Genomic DNA, 24,383 nt, shown 5'->3' with positions numbered 1-24,383 from the left:
CACTCTGTATATTATGCAGTCCTGTGCCAGCGTTTGATGGCACACAGTGGCTGTGATTGATAGGCACAGTGGCTGCATTTGATGGGCACTGTGAGGCTGCAATTTATGTTTTTTTTTTTTTTTTTTTACAATTTTTCAGTTTGTTTGTGCCCACCCAAAGAGTTTGAGCACCATATGCCATTGGTGTTTATGCAGTCCTGTGCCCAGCGCTCTGCGTATTATGCAGTCCTGTGCCCAGCACTCTGTGTATTATGCAGTCCTATGCCCAGCGATCTGTGTGTTATGCAGTCTTGTGCCCAGCGTTCTGCGTATTATGCAGTCCTGTGCCCAGCACTCTGTGTATTATGCAGTCCTATGCCCAGCGATCTGTGTGTTATGCAGTCCTGTGCCCAGCGCTCTGTGTATTATGCAGTCCTGTACCCAGAACTCTGTGTATTATGTAGTCCTGTGCCCAGTGCTCTGTGTATTATGCAGTCCTATGTACAGTGCTCTGTGTATTATGCAGTGTTGTGCCCAGTACGTTGTGTATTTTGCAGTCCTATGCCATTTTTCCAATAAAAAAAAAAGATAATTTGGCACTGAATTTCATTTAAAAAAAATCTGGTCACCTTACAATAAAGTGTAAATGCACTTATAAAGTAATTGCCATTAATGGGCCCCAATAACCTTCATAGCAGCTCTAGGAAAGCATATACTTACCTGATCCCTTCAGCTCCAACAGGATCATTGCTGTGTGGCCTGTCTTTTGCAGTATGAAACAGTTGCACCAAACAACTCCAACTCCATACCTAAACCACACTGTGCCAAGATGTCAGAACTGAGAAGAGAACCGCTGTTCTGCACTCTACAGTGTGATGCCAACCTTGCTGATCATTGTAGGCTCTACAATGTGACATACTTTTGTAGGCAGAAATCCCCCTATGCACAGAATGTTGTAGAAATGTACAGAGACAATCTGGAGTAATTAATGAAGAACTGTGAAAGATCTGCCTAGTTTCATAGTTTCATAGTTACTAAGGTTGAATAAAGACACCAGTCCATCCAGTTCAACCTGAGTGAGTGTCTACAATTGTCCCTATCCCTGTACATTGCACACTCATGTCTGTCCTTACCCTCCCTCAAGGAGCTCACAATCCAAGGTCCCCATTCATACACTAGGGCCAATTTTGGACAGAAACCAATTAACCACTTGCCGACCGCCGCACGACGATGTACGTCCTATTTTTGAAGAGGGATATCTCGGTAACGGCAGCAGCTGCTGCCACAACCGAGATATCCATCTCTTCAGGCGGCGGTCGGCTGTACGATAACGGTGGTCTCCGCGGCGGATTCGCCGCGAGATCACCGCTATCGGCGGCGGGAGAGGTGCCACCCCCCCTCCCGCCGCCCTCCCGCACCTTCCGCCGCTTACCGGAGCCGTCGGTAGCGGCGGAGGCGATCGGGTCCTTCCGTCTGCTGGGCATAGAGACAAGTGAGGCTAAGATGGCCCCCACTCGTCTCTATACCATAGGAGGGCGGAAGCGACGTCAAAACGTCACTTCCGCCCATACCTCTTAAAGGTATATATTTTTTTTTAAATGTCAGATTTTTTTTTTTTTTTTTTTGCATTTTAGCCCAAATATGAGATCTGAGGACTTTTTGACCCCAGATCTCATATTTAAGAGGACCTGTCATGCTTTTTTCTATTACAAGGGATGTTTACATTCCTTGTAATAGGAATAAAAGTGATCCATTTATTTTTTTTTTTTAAAGTGTAAAAATAAATAAAATAAATTAAAATAAATAAGAAAAAAAAAAAAATTTTTAAAAACACCTTGTTACGACGAGCTTGCGCACAGAAGCGAGCGCATACGTGAGTAGCGCCCGCATATGAAAACGGTGGTCAAACCACATATGTGAGGTATCGCCGCGATCGGTAGAGCGAGAGCAATAATTCTAGCCCTAGACCTCCTCTGTAACGCAAAAAATGCAACCTGTAGAATTTTTTAAATGTCGCTTATGGAGATTTTTGAGGCTAAAAGTTTGACGCCATTCCACGAGCGGGCGCAATTTTGAAGCGTGACATGTTGGGTATCAATTTACTCGGCATACCATTATCTTTCACAGTATAAAAAAAATTGGGCTAATTTTACTGTTGTCTTATTTTTTTATTCAAAAAAGTGAATTTTTTCCCAAAAAAGTGCGCTTCTAAGACCGCTGCGCAAATACGGTGTGAAAAAAAGTATTTCAATGACCGCCATTTTATTCTCTAGGGTGTTAGAAAAAAAACAATATAAAATGTTTGGGGGTTCTAAGTAATTTTCTAGCAAAAAAAACTGTTTTAAACATGGAAACACCAAGTCCGAAAAAGAGGCCTGGTCCTTAAGTGGTTAACCTACCGGCATCCAACCTACCTACAACATATCAAATTGTTTATTGGATTAGTAACTTTACTTTTGACAATGCTTGCAAATTCAATAAATATTTAACTTTTTTCTCTTTATAAAATAATTCAAATAATTGTAAAAAAGTAATTAAAAACTGCAGCATAAAGTAGTGTTAAAATGGGAATGCCCTGAAATGCATTGGAATGGCAATTTGTTTGGGGATGGAAAGCACAAAAATGGAAACTCTTTTCTCCTCGGTTTTACAAAAAAAAAAAAAAAAAAGGAATAAAATATATTTGATTCTCATGTGCACATATACCCACTGTGTTTTATGTAGTCTAGAGGTGATCTTATTGGAAATGGTTATAATGGCAGTGAATCGTTACCAGATAAAAAATATGAAGTGTTATTGAGAGACCATTGTAAACCCACCTGCAAGGAAACAAGGAATTCGAGCTGATGTATTTGTGATGGAACATACGTCTCCATTAATTCCACTAAATGGAAGAAACGATCGGCCATTGTCTGTGTAATTCTGGTTAATAGCCAATAACCCCAGATTGTTAGTGGTGTTGCGAAGTTTAGTAGCAAGAGCTAAGTCACTCCCATAAACTTGACTTCCATCAACAAATGAGGTCAGTACGTTGATTTGCTCCCGTAAAGGAGTGACCAGATTGCACACAGGTGCTGAGCGGAAAAGTGGAATACAGTCACTTTGGTTTTTTATCCTAGAGTCATTCGCCGGTATCTGCAAACAAAATACAGTGTTATTTTACAATAAAACATGCACATGTATCCACAAAAACACTCAGTATTATTTCTTTTTACTATTGTTTTTCTGCCAGTAAACTGGCATTAAGGCTTTACTGAATTCCCTGTAAGTGTCATCATGTCTGATGGCATGGTACAGATGTAGTGCCCTCCTCCAGTTAGGCTGCTAGGCTAAATTTAATTTGTGACTGTACAGCAGTCAGTGGAGCCGTGCTCTATTGGGTTTGTCTGGTCAGGGTTTCTAAGATGAGTGCTTGATTGCTCTCACCTGCCTCTGGAAAAAGCTTCCGGAATGTAGGGTAGAGAGAGTCAATTAACTAGTATGAATATTTATCATGCCCCAGGCAATCACTGTTAGGAGGAGTCCAGATGGTGGCTGGGGTGTTGATAAATGTTTAGGAAGCCTTTCCAGAGTGTTCTTTCCTCTCCAGGAAGGGTTCTAGTTCTCCTAGAGATGCTGCCCCTGAGAGATTTTCTTGGACAGGAAATGGCAGTCTGGGCCCCAACAGGAACTGGGCTGAGGGACTGGAGGAGATTGCTAATGGATTTTGCTGGAGGGCACTGTCCTGAAGTCCTGCTCTGAAGAAGGATTTGTTATATCCCTCACTAAGGGCTCATTTAAACTTGCTTCGGCTTCAACGCACATTAGCCACTTAAGGACTGCCTCAAGCCGATATATGTCAACAGATTGGCACGGCTGGGCACAATCACGTACCGGTACGTGATTCTTTAAGTGCCCAGCTGTGGGTCGGGAGCGTGTGGGACCAGCGGACCCGGTCCTGTGCTCCGTGACCGTGGCCATGGGACCAGCGTACCCGATCGCTGCTGGTGTCCCATGATCGGGTCACAGAGCTGAAGAACGAGGAGAGGTCTGTGTAAACAAACCTCTCCCCTTGCTTCCTTGTGTGGCTGTCACCGATCGTCTGTTCCCTTTTATAGGGAAGGACGATCAGTGATGTCACAAGCCAAGCCACGCCCCCCTACATTAAAAAACACATCAATTCATACAAAATGCCTACACTGCCCTCTAGTGGTTAACTCCTTCACTGCCAGTGTCATCTACACAGGAATCAGTGCATTTAAATAGCACCGATTGCTGTATAAATGATAATGGTCCCAAAAATGTGTCAAAAATGTCCGATGTGTCCGCCATAATGTCGCAATCACAATAAAAATCGATGATCGCCGCCATTACTAGTAAAAAAATTTTTATAAAAATGCCATAAAACTATCCCATATTTTGTAAACGCTATAACTTTTGCGCAAACCAATCAATAATCGCTAATTTTACCAAAAATATGTAGAAGAATACGTATTGGTCTAAACTGAGGAAAAAAATTTTTGTATATATTTTTGGGGGATATTTATTATAGCAAAAAGTAAAAAAAATTGAATTTTTTTCAAAATTGTCGCTCTATTTTTGTTTATAGCGCAAAAAATAAAAACCGCAGAGGTGATCATATACCACCAAAAGAAAGCTCTATTTGTGGGAAAAAAGGACACCAATTTTGTTTGGGAGCCACGTCACACGATCGCGCAATTGTCAGTTAAAGCGACACAGTGCAGAATAAAAAAAGGGGGCCTGGTCCTTTGGCTGCAAATTGGTCCGGGGCTTAAGTGGGAGCTTTAATAAGAGAGCTTTAATAAAGCGTGTGGCAGACATCTACTGGGACATTGTGAGTAAAGCTGGCCATACAATGGCCGCATTCTTGACGGTCGGAATTTGGTGTGATAGTGTGTAGACAAGACAGCTTGAGCGGAATTCCGTCGGAATTCCATCGGGAAAACCATCAGACCTTTTTCCGACCATAATTCCGAACCTGTGTATGCGGCATTAGAAGTTTGTCCTCCCGTTGGTGGCTATTATGATTTTGGAGTATCCTGAGACCCTAAATCGCACTCCTGTTAAAGTTTTTAATCAATAAATAGAAAAAGAACACCCTCTACTAGATTAAGGCATTATTGTCTGTGTCCGTGAGGCTGTTCTTGTGACTGGTGGCCTCTGTACTAACAATAGAAACATGGCCATAATCTAAGTGGCCCCCTAAGGGGTGCGGCCGCATCAGTGACCATCAGTGCAGCCTCATCAACAACCATCAGTAAGGAAGAAAAGTTGCAAAATGTTATAACATGTTATGAATGTTATAAATGTTATAACAGAAACTATACTGTTTGTTTAGCAAAAAATAAAAAGCTCAGTGGTGATTAAATACCCCCAAATGAAAGCTCTATCAGTCTCAAACAAGTTATAAAAATGTCATTTGGGTACAGTGTTGCATGACTGTGCAATTGTCATTTAAAGTGTAACAGCACTGAAAGCTGAAAATTGGCCTGGGCAGGAAAGGGGAGAAAGTGCCCGGAATTGAAGTGGTTAATATGCACATCCCCTGAAGATCACAATCGCAGTGTTTTCTGAATGTGGTGTGCGAAACACGCATTGGAACACGGTTTCCTGCACCATGTTCTGGTGTGAACTGGCCCTAAAAGTATCAAGAACAGGAAACAATGTGAAGGTGTGCCCTGCCCATATGTAGTAAGGTAAGTGGTAAGCTGAATATAAAGTGAAAGTGCGTGCTCTGTCAGATGAGGATGCTATGGCTGGTGACCAAAAATAAAAAATGACTTCAATCAGATTGTATGCTTGTCTGAAATGGCTAAAAGTTTTAGGGGTTGGAGAGTGCTGCACGGCATGTACTAAAGAATTTCCAGAGAAAAGAATAGGCTCATGAGCAGTCTAGAATGCAGGAAGTATGGCAAAGTGAGAATGGAGAAGATGAGGTCATGTTCAGAATTGTAGTTGCTTTTAGGATAGAATGAGAACATTATTAGCTAAAACAACATATTTGACTGTCAATAAATCAAATATCTCAGCAAACCTCACTCCAGTTCAAGCTTTTGGCCAATACACTTACCGGCAGAGGAAAACAGGGATGTGTCTTGGCACAGCTGGTTTCGCAGTCCACCCCTTCAAAGAATCCGGATCTGGCGGGGGTATCGGGAGACAGATCAGTGTCGTGGTCTAAGAACTGCCCCCATTGCATGAACATGAGAGATCTATCGTTGTCCACTTTCAGTAAGCTGCTGTTGTAACTAACAATCTCATTTGATACTTCACGTGCCTGGGAAAAATATGGGTAAAGTTTTAGAGTGAGTCCACAAGAACAGCAAAAGTAGTAGGAAACAAGTAGATAGCAAACAATATCTAGAACTCAAGTGCCTTGCTGAGCTCACATCAACTCCACTCGCCCCAGTCAAGACTTCATCTGCATTTCCCATTCATTGTATGTGTTTATATTACCTAGAAGAGTTTTTACTGGTATGATCCATACCTTCGTATACTGCAGGGGTTGACAAATTTGCTTGGAATCTAGGAGCCAGCTAAAAAAGTTAGGAGCCAGGTCCGTGACGGCGATCTGGACCTGTCCCTGGCCTGACATGGAGACGAGTGAGGGGAAGATAGCCCCCATCCCCCCACCTGTCTCCAAGTCATTGCCCATAGCTCTTAGAGGGACATTTTTAAATTGCATTTTAGTGTAAATATGAGATGTGAGGTCTCTCTGACCCCAGATCTCATATATAAGAGGACCTGTCATGCTTTTTTCTATTACAAGGGATTTTTACATTCCTTGTAATAGGAATAAAAGTGACACACATTTTTTTTTTTTTTAAAAGAACAGTGAAAAAAATAAAAATAAAAGTTAAAATAAGAAAAAAAAATGTTTTAAATGCGCCCTGTCTCGCCAAGCTTGCGTGCAGAAGCGAACGCATATATGAAAGCGGTGTTCAAACCACACATGTGAGGTATCGCTGTGATCGGTAGAGTAAGAGCAATAATTCTAGCCCCAGACCTCCTCTGTAACTCAAAACGTGCAACCTATAGAATTTTTTAAACGTCGCCTATGGAGATTTTAAAGGGTAAAAGTTTGTCGCCATTCCATGAGCGGGCGCAATTTTGAAGCGTGACATGTTGGGTATCGATTTACTCGGCGTAACATTATCTTTCACAATATAAAAAAAAAAATTGGGCTAACTTTACTGTTGTCTTTTTTTTAAATTAAATAAAAAATGTTTCCCCAAAAAAAAGTGCGCTTGTAAGTCCGCTGTGCAAATACGGTGTGACAGACAGTATTGCAAGACCACCATTTTACTCTCTAGGGTGTTAGAATAAATAATAATAAAAAAAAAAAAAAAAAAAATATATATATATATATATATATATATATACAATATATATTTTTTTTTTTTATTATTTATTCTATATATATATATATATATATATATATATATATATATATATATATATATATATATATATATTTTTTTTTTTTTTTTTTTTTTTTGTTTAGGGGTTCTAAGTAAAGGGATGGAGAAAGACTGGCAGGCAATTCCATTAGCATTGTTGGTTGTAATTCCAACGGCCACCACAAGAGGGCGCCAGATTCCAGAAGGAACCATAGGATCACAGAAGGCCTCAAAGCCGGGGGCTCAATTACCGGCCACCTGCGGCGCGGCCCGACGCGATCGCGCGCGCGGGGGGTCCACGGAGACGGGATACCCCCAGCTATGCTGCCCCAGGCGCAAGGTCGCTGATTCTAGTCGCCAATGCGACCTGGCGACCGGGTTTTGTCGAGCACTGGTATACTGTATATACTTAAAGTAGAAGTAAAGGCAAAACTTTTTTTTTTCATTTTGGATAGAGCAAGTGAGAGTTATAACCACTGTCAATTTTTTTTTTTAATTTCCATCTTTGGAGATTTCTACCATTGTGGAGATTTCTCTTTACTCCCTGTCCCACAGCCAATCAGGAAGTGAGAGGAAATCCCTGAAAATTAAGGGAATTCCTTGGATAACCTCTAATACTTTTCTGGGGACAACCCAAAATTTGGGAATTTCTCGTACTTTCACTTTCAATGATAATGTTAAACAGGACAATCTCCGTAATGGGGGCACAAACAGCAATAAAAACTGACAGGCGTTCTAATCTCTCCTCACTCTTTCCAGAACTAAAAATAAAGATTTGCCTTTAGTTATAATTAAACATACAAGACTAAAGGTTATATAATAAACATGGTCACCAAACTTTCCTAGGAACATCTCCTTGCAGTTGTGTAATATCGTGCATTGTGGGATATGGTAAGCTCGGCAACGCTGGACAGATCAGCTGAACCTACCTCAGTGGTGTATCATCCATGTTTGCAGGGTGTTCTCTGCACACAAGCCTCTGGGGTGACCCGACCCACCTTGCACACATGAATGATACTTTCTGTGATGATCGGTGTAGAGGTGGGGGCCCATCTTTTCATCCAGAGGGTGTCGCATGGGGGGGGCACTCTGATGGTGACAATTGCTGTGGGGGGGGGGGTCTGTCCCTCATTCTCAACTTCAAATGTTGGGAGGTATGCATACCACCCACCTCCATACACTCCGCACTCCTCTCCTGCACATACAACCCACCTCCATACACTCTGCACTCCTCTCCTACACATACTACCCACTTCCATACACTCCGCACTCCTCTCCTGCACATACTACCCACCACCATACATTCCACACCCCTCTCCTACATGTACCACCCACCTCTATATACTTTGAACTCCTTTCCTTTTACATACTACCCACCACCATACACTTTGCATTCCTCTCCCTGCACATACTACCCTCCTTCATACACTCTGCACTCTTCTGCACATCCCAGCCACCACTATTCACTCCACACCCCTCTCCTGCACATACTACCCACCGTCATACACTTTGCACTCTTCTCCCTGCACATACTACACACAGCTGCACACTACACACTCCTCTCCTGTGCATACTACCCACCTCCATACACTCCACACTCCTCTCCTGCACATACTACCCACCTCCATATACTCTGCACTCCTCTCCTGCACATACTAGCCACCTCCATACACTCTGCATTCCTCTGCTGCACATACTACTCACCGCCGTACACCCCATACTCCTTACATCGAAATACTAAATTGCTGCATTTGTAAAATTTTAAAGCTAATATAAAGTAATAGTAGTGGTAAAAAAAAAAAAACCTTGTGTATTCAATTAATTTTTTTTGGTTTATTCTTCTTTAAGGGGGTGTGACAGGGGGCGTGTCCTATTCCTACATACATTTGCTAGTAGGTGTCCCTCATTCCCATCTCAAAATGTTGGGAGGTATGCCTAAGGACCCAAAGACATTCTGTTTAGTAAAGTGTATACCTAACAGCATAGACTCTGACCAGTTGACTGGGAAGCAACCATACACACAACGCACTTTTTTTTTTGCTTTGAAAAGCTAATATTACCTTGGGCAGAGGGAATCCATTGATAACACGGCTTTCAGTCCAACCTTTAGGAAGGGAAATCCCATCTTCATACTCTGGTGAAAGGAGACGCTTGTAACCTGTGTTTGAGGCACCAAGGATTGGGTTTTTCCTACAAATTGTATATGAGAACCAAATCAGCATTTGGAAAAACCAATGGAAACTTTCATAATAAAGACAGCAAATATCAACTCACAATTTACTAAGACTGTATATCAAATTTCTTTCACATTGATTACACTGGTGCAGGGCCTGCATTTTTTGAACTATATTTAGACCTCTAATCTACCATCCGATAACTGCAAACTATACATTTTTTTTAAATCCATTACCACTTGTAAAGGAGCACTTTATCCAAAAGCATTATTGGAGTGGCAGCTGCAGGAAGGACTGAGCATTGATTGGCTGTTGGGGCAGAACTTACCCATAGCAACCAGCCAGGAAGATTTTTTTTGGTAGCTGGTCATTCTTACCGCCCACTAATCCAGGTTGCTGAGCACACTGTAATTGGCTGATGTGCAGCCTAAGAAAGGAAAATGCTGCCTGGAGCCACTTGGAACTATACGAGATGCAGTCCCCAGGGGACAGGCTCTACCAAACTATGACTGGAAGGGACTACATGTCCCAGCAGAACAGAAAGCTGCAGGAGGAGGGAAAGGAAAGAGAAGCCAGGGCTGGGGATAGACTCAAATGGGATGTGGGAGGTGACCAGAGACTGCACTGATGAATTTGAGAAATGCCTGCCTCGAGTGTTCCCCCGCAGTATTGGAGAGAGACTTGCTGCTATATCTACACAACGGGTAAAACTGTCAGAGAGAGCCAGCAAGCCTGGAGAAGTGATTTTTTAAATGCTTAAAATAAAACATTAAAAAGTACCAACTACTTTAAAAGATGTAGCAACCTCTAGTGTACAAAGTTGGTAGGAAAATTTAGATGACTCCCAGTAGCCTGGGTAATTGCTGTGGATTCAGATGTAGGTCAGGCTGGAAGGCTAAACAGGTCAGGCTTCTGCTGCCTCCCCCTGGTTCTAGAAACTATGAGAAAGTTCTAGAAGCTAGTGGGTGGAGGTGAGGGGACAGTGATCTGCATATTTATAAGAATTTGACCAATCCTGGGGCAGAAGCCCTGGCAGGGTGATTGGATGGGTTTATAAAAATGGAAGATCCTGGCCAGTAAAGTTCGAGTAGAAGTGGAGTGTTGAGGCTGGAGTCATAAGACCTGTGAGGGAACTCCAAGGCTGGGGGATCTGTCTCTAGGCTGGAGCTGAAAAGGGAGGAAAAGAAGCTGTGGAGAGATCAAGATTCAAGGGACAGTATGAGTACCTCTACCTGTCAGGGTCAACAATGTCACAGCTAACAAAAATCCCTTGCTCTGGGACATTTTTCAAGGCAGCCAAGTGAACTAGTACTAGTATCCCCTGAAAATGCCCCTCGTAAATCCGTCATCTATCATGGTGCCCGCCACCTGGCTACTCGCTGAAAAAAAAACCCTGTGACCCATATCTGACAAATTCCGATGGTAACATCAGCAAAATGACAAGTATATAAGGGAAGGGGAAGGAATAGTGGTGGCATAGTCCATCCAGTTCAAGCAACAACATTTGACATCATTCAGAAAATATTGCCATGGCCATATTCAGCGAATGTCATTGCCCAAATATAGCCAGTGACCATATCTGGGCTGTGATGTCACTGATGTCCCCATTCCTTTGCTTAAAAGGCATGGGGATTCCCCATAATGTCAATGGTTATGGGAGCCAATGACAGCAGGAAACTAATATACAGAAGTGATAGAAATACTGCTTATATAGAGTATGCACAGCTCCTGCCAAATAGGGTGCCAAGAGAGCTAAAGTTTGGGCTTTTGCTTTAATGCTAAACAGCCTTCTCTAACAGAATATTTTTTTTTTTTGGGGACTCATCCTTAAACTTCCTTATTTCTGGCCTAGGCCATAATAATGTATACTGTGCCTGCAGCCTCCTAGAATGTCTATGTCATGAGTCCTAGGTCCAGGGGTACTCTATGGTGCTTGTACTGTATCATCAGACAGACTGCCTAACTAATCATGGTGTTTGCAGCCATCCCCCATGAAGATGTGGTGCACACAACCCAGAAGAGATAGCCAGCCTCCCCTGGTAATGTAAGAAGAAGGTGGCGGTGTAGGACCTGGTGTGTTGCAGTGAAGAGCCAGATCGCTAGAAGACACCACTGGATCACCAGGCTTCTGAATATTATTTTAGCTAATAACCTAGCTTTACAGTATAGATGGGAGGGGAAAAAATAGAGAAGGGCGCTAAGGTCTTCAAGGTAGTTTTGGGCTTTAAATGTTGTCAAGACTTCCCCTTATTTCCCATTCCTTTTTCCAAAAAGGTAAAAGACAGCAATAACACCCCTGAGCCGTTGTACACACAGTCGGATAATCTGTCGGATTGCGTCTTATCGGACCGTGTCGTCGGATAATCCAACTGTGTGTGGTATGCATCGGACTGATTCCGTCCTAATCTCCGTCCGACCCAATTTTCCAACATGTTGGAAATATTTCCCGACCAACTGGGCCGGACGGACCTAATCCGATCATGTGTAGAGAATTTTCATCGACCAAGTGCCACGCATGCTCAGATCAAATTCCTACATCAAAGCTATTGGCTACTAGCCTGAACGTAGTCCCATCGTAACGAAATTACGTCATCACGTTCTGAAAGATCGGATTTTTCGCCAACTTGGCCCGACCGTGTGTATGCAACAGTTTCGGACAAGATCCGACGGACAAAATCTGACAGGCAAAATCCGACGGATTTGGTTGTGGAAATCTCTGACCGTGTGTACGTGGGCTAAGAGAACTTTTATCCTTCCCCATACTACTAGTAGCAAAAAATGTTTTTAGTGCTGTCACTGTTATAGAAATTTCCACTAATTTCCTGTTCGGTCTACCACCCATTACATGACAGAAGTGAGATGAAGCGCTTCTAGCATCTATATAGTCACTTGATCCAAAACCTACAAAGGAAAATTTTGCTTTGAGATTATGCCTTTGTAAAACAGGTAGACTGAGAATGCTCTGGGAAAAAGTGCAACATGACATGGGGTTCTCACCTATTATTACACTCCCCGTTGATTGTGCGGTAGGGAGAGAGGGAGCAAACCTTCGGCAGGAACTGGTATGCACATCCCGTCAGTTCATTAAGAATTCCCTTCTGCTCAGCAGTCAGCACATCTAGACAGTAACACAAACAAAATGAATTAGCATGGATTCCCATAGCGTAATACTGAAGATTAGAGGAAAGCACCGATCAGAAAATAACTAAATTAAAGAGTAAAGCTGCATTTGATAAATATCTCAGGTTTTAATTATATGAGGCTGGTTTGAACTCCAAAAGGTCTTTTAGCCATCTATAGTCTGTCTGGAAAGCTTGTCACTGGACTACATGTGTATTCCATGGTTTTACATTAATTAAATAAAGAATGTATACTTGTCAAAAAATATCTAATTATACATTACCTCGAAAAGCTCTAACACACCTACAGTGATATATGTCTGATATTACTTCTTTGACTTCTAATAAAGACATATTTAAATGTGAAATAAATACGTTGCTACTCATTCCGAGCTGATTTAATGCTAACATTGCTAATTACATCAAATATACAGTGAGTATAGAAAATAACCCCCCTTCTTTAAAATAATCAAATTTTATTTCTTTGCAGCTTGAAATTAAGACAGACACGTTTTTTTTTTATCCAGCTGTATTTACTCAGTGAAACTTACAGTATCTCACAAAAGTGAGTAACCCCTCACATTTTTGTAAATATTTTATACCTTTTCATGTGACAACACTGAAGAAATGACACTTTGCTACAATGTAAAGTAGTGAGTGTACAGCTTGTATAACAGTGTAAATTTGCTGTCTTCTCAAAATAACTCAACACACAGCCATTAATGTCTGAACCGCTGGCAACAAAAGTGAGTACACCCCTAAGTAAAAATGTCCAAATTGGGCCCAAATTGTCAATATTTTGTGAGGCCTCCATTATTTTTCAGCACTGCCTTAATCCTCTCGGGCATGGAGTTCACCAGATCTTCACAGGTTGGCACTGGAGTCCTCTTCCACTCCTCCATGACGACATCACAGAGCTGGTGGATGTTAGAGACCTTGCACTCCTCCATCTTCCATTTGAGGATGCCCCACGGATGCTCAATAGGGTTTAGGTATGGAGACATGCTTGGTCAGTCCATCACCTTTACCCTCAGCTTCTTTAGTAAGGCAGTGGTTGTCTTGGAGTTGTGTTTGGGGTCGTTATCATGTTGGAATACTGCCCTGCAGCCCAGTCTCCAAAGGGAGGGGATCATGCTCTGCTTTAGTATGTCACAGTACATGTTGGCATTCATGGTTCCCTCAATTAACTGTAGTTCCCCAGTGCCGGCAGCACTCATGCAGCTGCAGACCTTGACACTCTCACCACCATGCTTGACTGTAGGCAAGACACACTTGTCTTTGTACTCCTCCCCTGGTTGCCACCACCCACGCTTGACACCATCTGAACCAAATAACTTTATCTTGATCTCATCAGACCACAGGACATGGTTCCAGTAATCCATGTCCTTAGTCTGTCTGTCTTCAGAAAACTGTTTGCGGGCTTTCTTGTGCATCATCTTTAGAAGAGGCTTTCTTCTGGGAAGACAGCCATGCAGACCAATTTGATGCAGTGTGTGGCGTATGGTCTGAGCACTGACAGGCTGACCCCCTACCCCTTCAACCTCTGCAGCAGTGCTGGCAGCACTCATATGTCTATTTCCCAAAAACAACATCTGGATATGACGCTGAGCACGTGCACTCAACTTCTTTGGTTGACCATGGCGAGGCCTGTTCTGAGTGGAACCTGTCCTGTTAAACCACTGTATGGTCTTGGCTACCATGCTGCAGCTCAGTTTCAGGGCTTTGGCAATCTTATTTTAGCCTAGGCCATCTTTATGTAGAGCAACAATTATTATTTTTTCAGATCCTCAGAGAGTTCTTTGCCATGAGGTGCCATGTTGAACTTCCAGTGACCAGTATGAGAGAGTCAGAGCGATAACACCAAATTTGACACACCTGCTCCCCATTCACACCTGAGACCTAACAAGTCACATGACACCAGGGAGGGAAAATGGCTAATTGGGCCCAATTTGGACATTTTCACTTAGGTGTGTTCTCACAATGGCTGTGTGTTGAGTTATTTTGAGGGGACAGCTAATTTTCACTGTTATACAAGCTGTACACTCACTACTTTACATTGTAGCAAAGTGTAATTTCTTCAGTGTTGTCACATGAAAAGATATAATAAAATATTTACAAAAATGTGAGGGGTCTTCTCACAGAATCAGTTTATTTTTTCTTTTGGGACAACAAATGCTTTAAACATTTAAAACCTTCTTCTGGGCCACTGTTAAGGCAATACATCCGGCCTCCTGTACCGGACCCAGGTCCTACCAGGAAAGAAGACTGGCTGTACTGCCTTATTGCAGAAACCAATCCTCTTGTTCCTCCCTTGGTAGAACAGTCTGCTTCTCCTCAACTTCCTCTTTCCAGATGTGCTGCAGGGGAATCGGGGGGGGGGGGGGGTGGGCTGGTAAATATGTAATTTACTGGCCCCTTACTTTTCTGAATGAACACAGTGAGCGATCAGTACCAATTGCTGTTGTGTCCATTCATCACTGAGGTATAGTAAACTGTGTGTACTATGCTTCAGTTCGTGAATGAATAAGAAGTCTGTAAGTGCCAGCAGGGCAGTTAAAAATAAATAAATGAATAAAAATGTTAAAAATTAAAAAACAAAAAAAGTTAAAAAAAAATAAAAGTTCTAAAAAATATTGCTTTGTTCTATATATAATTTCTGCCATGGCATCACAGCCATGACATGTGCATACTCCTAGCCACTGCCTCTGTTGCTCCGTGTTTGAACTTGGGGGTGCACACTCTAATGCAATAGGCTGAGTACACCTATGTTTATTCCAGTTCTTATTGACAATATGAATTTACTCTTTGTGATATGCTGACAATGCTATTTAAAAAAAAAAAACACCAAATTAACACAAAATTAACAAATTAACTGAAAGTGGAAATTATAGCCACATTTGAAATATATTCTCTAAAGTCGGATAATACAGTATATAGTTTGTTTTCAAAAAGTATAATATTTCTAGCGTTCAACCACTAGAGGGCAGTTTTGATATATTTATTTTAATGTTATACCTGAAATATTGAAGGGAATTGGATAGATGTATTTTAGTCTTTCAGCAATAAGTTGGAGGGTCACATCCATGTAATCAGCAGCTCTTATGGCATTTCTACTTAGAGCTACAGGTTGTTTGAAAAATGCCATCAAATCAGCAGGACTCGCAGCCTCTCTCCTTACTCGTATTTTCAGGCTGAGAAGACAAAAGCATGTTATTCACCAAGTTCACTAAATAATGTGTCAAAGGTCAAAAATCTACCATATTTTTTTTAAGCTACCATAGAATATATTGTCATGTTGCCATTTAGCTAGCCTGCCAGACAGTACCCCTGCTGAGCTCCCACCAGTGCCACTTTTACCTGTTCCACAACACTCACAGGCTTTACAGTGGATTTTAACCCTTAGACCCCTTTCAATTTTAGCGGCGCTTTACCTATGTTTAACCGGTTCCCGACCGGCTCATGAAATCCTGTATGGGTACATCCTTCCCTTTCTTGGCCACCAGAGGACGTGTGCGCGCCCACCATATGGCCACGATCGCCGCCGGCCACACGTGATTGCATGCATGAGCGCCAGCACAGGGGTAAACACACAAATCCCTGTGCTGTCAGAGGAGAATAGACATGTTGTTTGTTCCTACTAAGTAGGAACAACGATATGTCTCCTCTCCTACTCAGTCCTATCCCTGTACAGTTAGAATGCACTAAGGGAACACACATTTAACGCCTTGTGTTAACTCCTTCACTACCAGTGACATTTACACAGTAATCAGTGCATTTTTATGCTGATCGCTGTATAGATGCCAATGGTCCCAAAAATGTGTCAAAAGTGTCCAATCTGTCCGTCGCAATGTTGCAGTATTGCTAAAAATCACTGCCATTACTAGTAAAAAAAAAAATGCCATAAATCTTTACTATGGTTTGTAGACACTATAACTTTTGCGCAAACCAATCAATATACGCTTATTGCGTTTTTTTTTTTTAACCAAAAATATGTAGAATATATAAGAATATATATTGGCCTAAACTGATGAAGAAATTTGTTTGAAAAAAATAAAAATTGGGGATATCTGTTATGGCAAAAAGTAAAAAATATTGGTTTTTTTTTTCAAAATTGTCAGTTTTTTTGTTTATAGTGCAAAAAATTAAAACCGCAGTGGTGATCAAATACCACCAAAAGAAAGCTCTGTTTGTGGGAAAAAAATTACGAAAATATTGTTTTTGGTAAAGCATTGCATTATTGCGCAATTGTCAATTAAAGCGACGCAGTGCCAAATTGTAAAAAGTGGTTAAGTGCCGCTTTTCAGCCGCTAGTGGAGCGCTTTTAATCCCCCTTAGTGGCTAAAGAAAAGGTTAAAACCGCCTGTGTTGCAGGGCGTTTTAGAAGCAGTGTATACACCGCTCCCAAACCGCACCAAAGATACTGCTTGCAGTTTTTCTAATGTCCTGCAAGCACACCACCCCAGTGTAAAAGCACTCAGGCTTTCACACTGGGGAAGCATGAGAGGTGCTTTTCAGGCGCAATTTTTAGCACTAAAACGCCTGGAAAACACCTCTGTGTGAAAGGGGTCTAACTGAATAACATTTACTTTGCTGTGTATAATTGAATATCCATGCTGCTGATCTTCTGCAGCCTCCTTGCAGCCACTTTCTCCCTATATGCATATGCCTCGATGATGGTTGCATGTCATCTCTTACAGTGGGCTTTTGAATCGTAATTACTGAGGAATATGCCTGCATAATGTGTATTAAATGGTCACATGACCACAAGGTCCCCTATGGCAGATCATCAGACATTATTTTAGTCAAACCCGCAGATTTAAATTACATTAATGTACAGGTGCATCTCTCATCTCATAAAATTAGAATATCATCAAAAAGTTAATTTATTTCAGTAATTGAATTTTATATTTTATATAGCTGTGTTACACACAGAGTGATATATTTCAAGCATTTCTTTCTTTTAATTTGAATGAATATAGTTTACAACTAGTGAAAACCCCAAATTCAGTATCTCAGAAAATTTGAATATTACATAAGACCAATAAAAAAAGGATTTTTAATACAGAAATTTTGGCTTATTGAAAAGGATGTCCATGTACAGTATAGTATGCACTCAATACTTGGCCAGGGCTCCTTTTCCATGAATTAGTGCATCAATTTGGCGTGACATGGAGGTGATCAGCCTGTGGCATTGAATGGTGTTATGGAAGCCACTGTGTTTTATCAAGTCCGAAGTCAGCGCAGCCCTCTACCGGGCAAATTCTAGAGCACTTCATGCTTCCCTCTGCTGACCAGCTTTATGGAGATGCCAATTTCATTTTGCAGCAGGACTTGGCACCTGCCCACACTGCCAAAAGTACCAATACCCGGTTTATTGATCATGGTATCACTGTGCTTGATTGAGCAGCAAACTCACCTGACCCAAACCCCATAGAGAATCCGTGGGGTATTGTCAAGAGGAAGATGAGAGACACCAGATCCAACAATGCAGATGAGCTGAAAGCCACTATCAAAGCAATCTGGAACTTCCATAATACCTCAGCAGTGCCACAGGCTGATAACCTCCATACCACACTGCATTAATGCAGCGATTCATGCAAAATCATTGAGTGCATACTATACTGTACATGGGCATACTTTTCATTAAGCCAACATTTCTGTATTAAAACCCTTTTTTTTACTGGTCTTATGTAATATTCAAATTTTCTGAGATACTGAATTTTGGGTTTTCACTAGTTGTAAGCCATAATCACCAAAATTAAAAGAAAGAAATGCTTTAAATATATCACTCTGTGTATAACGCATCTATATAAAATATATGAGTTTCACTTTTTGAATTGAATTACTGAAATAAATTTACTTTTTGATCGTATTCAAATTTTATGAGATACACCTGTATATGTAAGCCCTCACTTTTTAAAATAACCCATTGAGTTTAAAATAGAAATGAAGGCAGCCTTTTGAAGCACAAAGACAAATTAAAGCGGGATTCCACCCTAAAGTGGAACCTCCGCTGATCGGATCCCTCCCCCCCTCCGGTGTCACAATTGACACCTTTCAGGGGGGAGGGGGGTGGAGATACCTGTCAAAGACAGGTATTTACACCCACTTCCGGGCATAGACTCCCGTGTGAGTCTACGCCATTTCCTGCCCTGCCGCGCTGTCTGCTGAGACACACGGGTCCCAGTGACAGCGCAGAGATTTCCTATTGCGCTACGCGACTCGCGCATGCGCAGTAGGAACCGGGAAGTGAAGCCGATTCGCTTCACTTCCTGATTCCCTCACCTAGAATGGTGGCGGCAGCAGCCGTGAGCCGAGCGATCGATCGGCCTCGGCTGCCGGCATCGCTGGAACCCGGGACAGGGGAGTGTCCATTTATTAAAAGTCAGCAGCTGTAGTATTTATAGCTGCTGGCTTTTAATATTTTTTTTTTTGGTGGAATCCCTCTTTAAGTGATTTGGTAACCAGTCGGAGGCCACAATAAAATGAAATGGTTCAGAATTTCACCTTTTTATTTGTAATAGCATAATAAAGATTTTAAATAACAATCAGGATCATCTTTTTTTTCTGTGGGACCAATCCCTGTTGGATGTTTAATCACAATCACAAATAGAAGGAAAATGGACAGGTGGATCCAATCGGACGGATCGTGTGAAAGCGGCCTCAGCCCCTGTTCACACCGCTTCAACTTGCCCTGTGATTTGAAAGTTCCAAATCACATGACAAGTCGTACCTCATTGCCGGCAATGGAATTGTTCATATCGCCATGACTCATGACGAAGAGATCATGAAAAGGGTTCCTACACTGCTTTTTACCGATTTCATTGCAATTGCATAGACTTCTATTCAATTAAGTCACAAGCCACAATTAAATCAGCAGTGCAAATTTCACATATGTGAGTTAGCCCAATTTCAAAGCAATACTGGTGTGAACCAGAGCAAAGGCTGCTTTCATACTGATGAGCTGTGGTTTACCTGCACCATGGGTTCAGTGCAGGGCACCTGCGGCTTTCAAGCGAGTTTACTTTGCTTTCCCATAGACTTCTACTATATCTTAAAGGTGTGGCACACCAATGCCGCAGGATGTAATAGAAGTCTATAGCTCGGTGCAGCTAACCTGCAGGAAAGCCGCAGGTGCACTGCCCTGCACCTGTGGATCAGTATAAAAGCAGCCTAATAACCCTTTTTTTAAAGTGCTCATATATGCCCATTGCTAAACTGGGATGTTTAATACACAATATGCCCATTGCTAAACTGTGATGTTTAATACACAATATGCCCATTGCTAAACTGTGATGTTTAATTAATGGACTTTTTAGTTTTTATTGGCATCGCTGTTAGGTTCCTGTCCCAGGCAGAGTGATATTAAATGCACTTCGCCTGAGACCGGAGCCTGCGCTATAAAAGAAGCATTGGCTTATGTGGCTCCTGCTCCCTCTGCGGTCACTTGATTCCCCCGGTGCTGGCTCTTTGCCTGCTGGGCACTTCCAAATAGAAGTAAAAAAAATCCTTGTGTGGTTTAGCCAATCATTTTATGCATACTAGATCTTTGTGGTCTATGTAACCGAGGCCATGGCAGGGATGAGTCTTTTGCCTACATAATGGGGTTGATTTACTAAAGGCAAAGGTTTTTCTCTTTGCAAGTTAAGTTGCTTTTTGCAGGGGAATTTTCAGCAGAGATGATGTGCATGCATGATCTCTTTTCACAGTCCTGGGTATTCTTTGCACAGTGAAATCTCACCACGTTTGCTAAGCTCTGTGGCAAATTACCTTTAAAAGTGCAACATCCCTTGCAAAGTAAACAGCCGATTTGCCTTTAGTAAATTAAACCTAACATGTGCTGAAAAGTGTCCCTAATGCTACCCAGTGGCCCAGTGGCGGCACTGGGGTTGGTGTCACCTGTTGCGGAAAAACATGGTGTTACTCCACCAACTATAGTCCCCTTCAGTACAGACCCCCCTCCACTAAGTACAGACCCCCTCCATCAGTGCAGACCCCTCACTAAGTACAGACCCCCCTCCCTCAGTCTAGACCCCCTCACTAAGTACAGACCCCCCTCCCTCAGTACTGACCCCCCTCCCCAGTACAGACCCCCCTCACTAAGTACAGACCCCCTCCCTCAGTACAGACCCCCCTCCCTCAGTCTAGACCCACCCACTAAGTACAGACCCCCTCCATCAGTGCAGACCCCCCACTAAGTACAGACCCCCCTCCCTCAGTCTAGACCCCCTCACTAAGTACAGACCCCCCTCCCTCAGTACTGACCCCCCTCCCCAGTACAGACCCTCGTCACTAAGTACAGACCCCCCTCCCTCAGTACAGACCCTCTCCATCAGTATAGAACCCCTTCGTTGGTACAGACCCCCTTCCATCCGTACAGACTCCCCTTCCTCAGTATAGACCCCCACTAAGTATAGACCCCCTCCTACAGTTTAGGCCCCCCCAGTACAGACCCCACTCGCCTCAGTGCAGACCCCCTCCATCAGTGCAGACCCCCCTCTCAGCACAGACCTCCCTCCCCTCAGTGCAGACCCCTTCCATCAGTATAGACCCCCCTCTTCTCTTGTGATAGTGGGGGATGGGGGTTGGATGAGTGCTAGAGGGGCACTATGGAAGGGCAGAGGGCTTGTGCTCTTTTAGGGGGTTGAATTTCAAATCCAACTTCTAGCATAGGACTTTCCTCTCCCCTCCCATAGTGCCCCCAACACATGTCCTCTTAAGATATTAGATATTAGATTAGATATTCAGTCTGAATATTAAGTGCAAATTTATTGATGACATTTTGCTATGCTGGAGATCAATACACAGTAAACAATCTTCCGTCAGTTTAAAACAATCAGCACAAGTTGTAGTTGGTTAGTATAAGGCAGTGTTTCTCAACTCCAGTCCTCAAGGCGCCCTAACGGGTCGTCTTTTCAGGCTTTCCATTATTTTGCACAGGTGATTTGATCAGTTTCACTGCCTTAGTAATTACCACCGCCGTTTCATCTTGGAAAGCCTGAAAACATGACCTATTGGTGTGCCTTGAGGACTAGAGTTGAGAAACACTGGTATAAGGCAATTGTAGGCTATAAGGCTGTCCATAAAATCTGTGAAAATTGATCAATTAAAAACAGTGTTAATTTTTTACACCCTATTTGAGTCTCAATTCATGTTATATGTTAACTTGATTTAGGCAGGAATACTTATTTGTCCTCCCATGTAAAATACTAGTCCATGTTGGTCTTGCAAAAATATAATTCTAACCATATGCAGTATATCACAAAACATTTCAAATAATTCATACATTAACACAATTGTTATGATTACTTGGATGGATATTTGCCTTTACATGCAATTAAACAAGACATAAGCATCCCTAGCTTATCTTACTTTTTGCGAGTTTCGCTATACGCCTTATCCACTAAGCGTTTTGCTCGTATTACGCTGTCTTGAAGTAAGTTGTCATCAAGCTCTTTCAGCTTACCTGAAATAAAAAAAAATACATTGAATAACAATAGGTAAGTTAAAAAAGATGGTATTAAACAATTGTTAAGGATGGTTTATTATCATTATCTAGACCAGGGATCTCCAAACTACGACCCTCCAGCTGTTGTGGAACTACACATCCCATGAGGCATTCTAAAACTCTGACATTCATAGGTGTGACTAGGCATGATGGGAATTGTAGTTCCTAAACAACTGGAGGGCCGTAGTTTGGAGACCCCTGATCTAGACCATCGTTTATAAAGAATGGCTGTTGGGGGATGTGTGTCTAGGTTTCAAGCGATTTAAGAAATTGCCAGGTGGCTTAACACTTCAGCATATGCCAAACACTGAAATGTCTGTGAATAATCTAAAATATCATATCTGAAAAAAGTATTAAGATATCTGTAACTTACTGAGAAGACTCAAACTATGCAGAAATACATTCTGCTTTTTAAGCTCATTGATCAACAAGTTTGAGCACCCAATAGGCTATATATATCTATAGCACCCAATAGGATATATATAACTAAACATCTCTGGTTTTACTGGAGGATTGCAGCCAGAAGCTGGAAAGGCTGAGTTGGCTGAGCCCCAGGGAATTTAGCATTAATAAAATACAACACTAGCCACAGTTGCTAAAATATCTCCCCAAGAATGACTTCCTTCAGAAACCTGCCATTAACCGTGGCATTCTATTTTCCCAGCAGAATCAGGAAACTAGTACGATATCTTAAAAAGATGCTTGAAATTAGGAGCATTACTTGATTTTATCATGCCACATATGAGCAACTTAATTATGTTCTGTAGGATAGAATATGCCAGCCTAGGTAATTTTTAAACCAACTCCTACATGCTCAAGCATGTGTCTTTGGGGGGAAAAGATTCCGTTCATACTTAAAATTTATAAAAATACATACATTAATTCATCAGCACAGGGTACAATTATACTCAAGTTTGGTTGGTTTTCAGCATTTTACTCATCAGAAAGCATCTTCTGTATTGTTTTTGGTTAGTAGACAAATAAGAATAGCTACCTTCATTGTCAAATGCTTCTGTTTTGGGTGCCAAAATGATCACGGTGCATATTAACAGAAACTTCATTTTTTGTGTGCCTAAAAAATAGAAGTTAATGCATTTTGAATTTACATTACAGTTTTAATGCCTTTAAAACATTGTTCTAATGATTAAAATAAAAGATTTCAATAAATCACTGTAATATCTTAAGCAGAATCTAAACATCAAATATAAAAGAAAAAATCCAGAAATATGAAATACTGCTGGACCCAGCGCTTCTAATAATGGACAAAGATAAATTAAAAATGAACTACGGTTCTATGTACCATCAGCTGTCAGAGCATATATTTTACCATTTTGAGTTACCATATTATGATAGAATCTAAACATCACCTACCTGTGTAATCCTAAGAACTACTTACCCACCCTTCCCACTGTGGATTTATAGTTTAGTCCTTCGGCTTTCTACAGAGACACCCAGTGGGTTGGTCTTTGCCAACAATGATGGGGCAGCACCTGCAGATTGGTTCCTGGTGACCATAAAACAGTAAATGTTTTGTCTATACAGATCAATCAAACATTCTTGTCAATCATCCAACAATATATGACAATTGTTGACTTACTCCAGTGTAGACGTGCACACGACTGTTTACTAAAAAAAAATCACAAATGCAAATTTCATAGCAAACATTTTTCATCTGAGAAAATGTATTGCACAATGTGTTTCAAGAATTGAGAAGGAACCAATAAAGAGTGACAGAAATAAAAGCTGTTTATGAACCTGGTTTAGGTTTGAGGTTTATTACCAGATTTAACTTAGTTAACAAGTTACAACAATTCATCAATCTCAGCACAATAGTTTTTGCCTCATGTTGTAGTCTTTGGTGGCCACCAATCAATTTATATAGATCTGTCCTTAATATCAACTAATTCTTATGCAGGAAGGAGGCACTGGAATTCAAACTGTAGAATTCAACACTCGGTTAGATAATTCATCCAAACCTATAACGTTGGTTGCAAAGTTTAGCCACAGACAGACTTCAGAGGCTATTCAAAAATGTAGGTACAATCTGACTATTTTTAGGCAAATGACTCTGCAGAGAAATGTAGTGCTACATAAACATGTACACTTTGGGTTAGCCAAGCATACAAGTTTATGTTGATGTTGAGGGGGTTAGTAGAAGGAATGAGGGGCGATAATAGGCTCATCAAGAAGGTAAATCAGTGCT

General features: G+C 41.6%; 1 protein-coding gene across 1 annotated transcript in view; it reads right to left on the bottom strand.

Annotated features, from left to right (window-relative positions):
* The window catches only part of LOC143982063 (myeloperoxidase-like), a 44,327-nt gene extending 20,754 nt beyond the window's left edge, over positions 1 to 23,573 (bottom strand). The window contains exons 1-8 of the mRNA XM_077480447.1: positions 23,552 to 23,573; positions 23,175 to 23,252; positions 22,045 to 22,138; positions 15,688 to 15,863; positions 12,551 to 12,671; positions 9,440 to 9,569; positions 6,050 to 6,256; positions 2,799 to 3,114 (exon numbers count right to left, since the gene is read on the bottom strand). Of these exons, the coding sequence (XP_077336573.1) occupies positions 2,799 to 3,114; positions 6,050 to 6,256; positions 9,440 to 9,569; positions 12,551 to 12,671; positions 15,688 to 15,863; positions 22,045 to 22,138; positions 23,175 to 23,241 (1,111 nt within the window). The 5' untranslated portion in view covers positions 23,242 to 23,252; positions 23,552 to 23,573. The remainder of the gene's footprint in view (positions 1 to 2,798; positions 3,115 to 6,049; positions 6,257 to 9,439; positions 9,570 to 12,550; positions 12,672 to 15,687; positions 15,864 to 22,044; positions 22,139 to 23,174; positions 23,253 to 23,551) is intronic.
* Between the last annotated feature and the right edge of the window lie 810 nt (positions 23,574 to 24,383).

The sequence above is a fragment of the Lithobates pipiens genome, unplaced genomic scaffold (genome assembly GCF_037356315.1).
Source record: "Lithobates pipiens isolate NorthernLeopardFrog02 unplaced genomic scaffold, aLitPip1_a1.2 Scaffold_16, whole genome shotgun sequence".
Taxonomy (NCBI): domain Eukaryota; kingdom Metazoa; phylum Chordata; class Amphibia; order Anura; family Ranidae; genus Lithobates; species Lithobates pipiens.
Note: the sequence above shows the minus strand (reverse complement) of the source record. Positions and strands in the feature narration are given on the sequence as shown.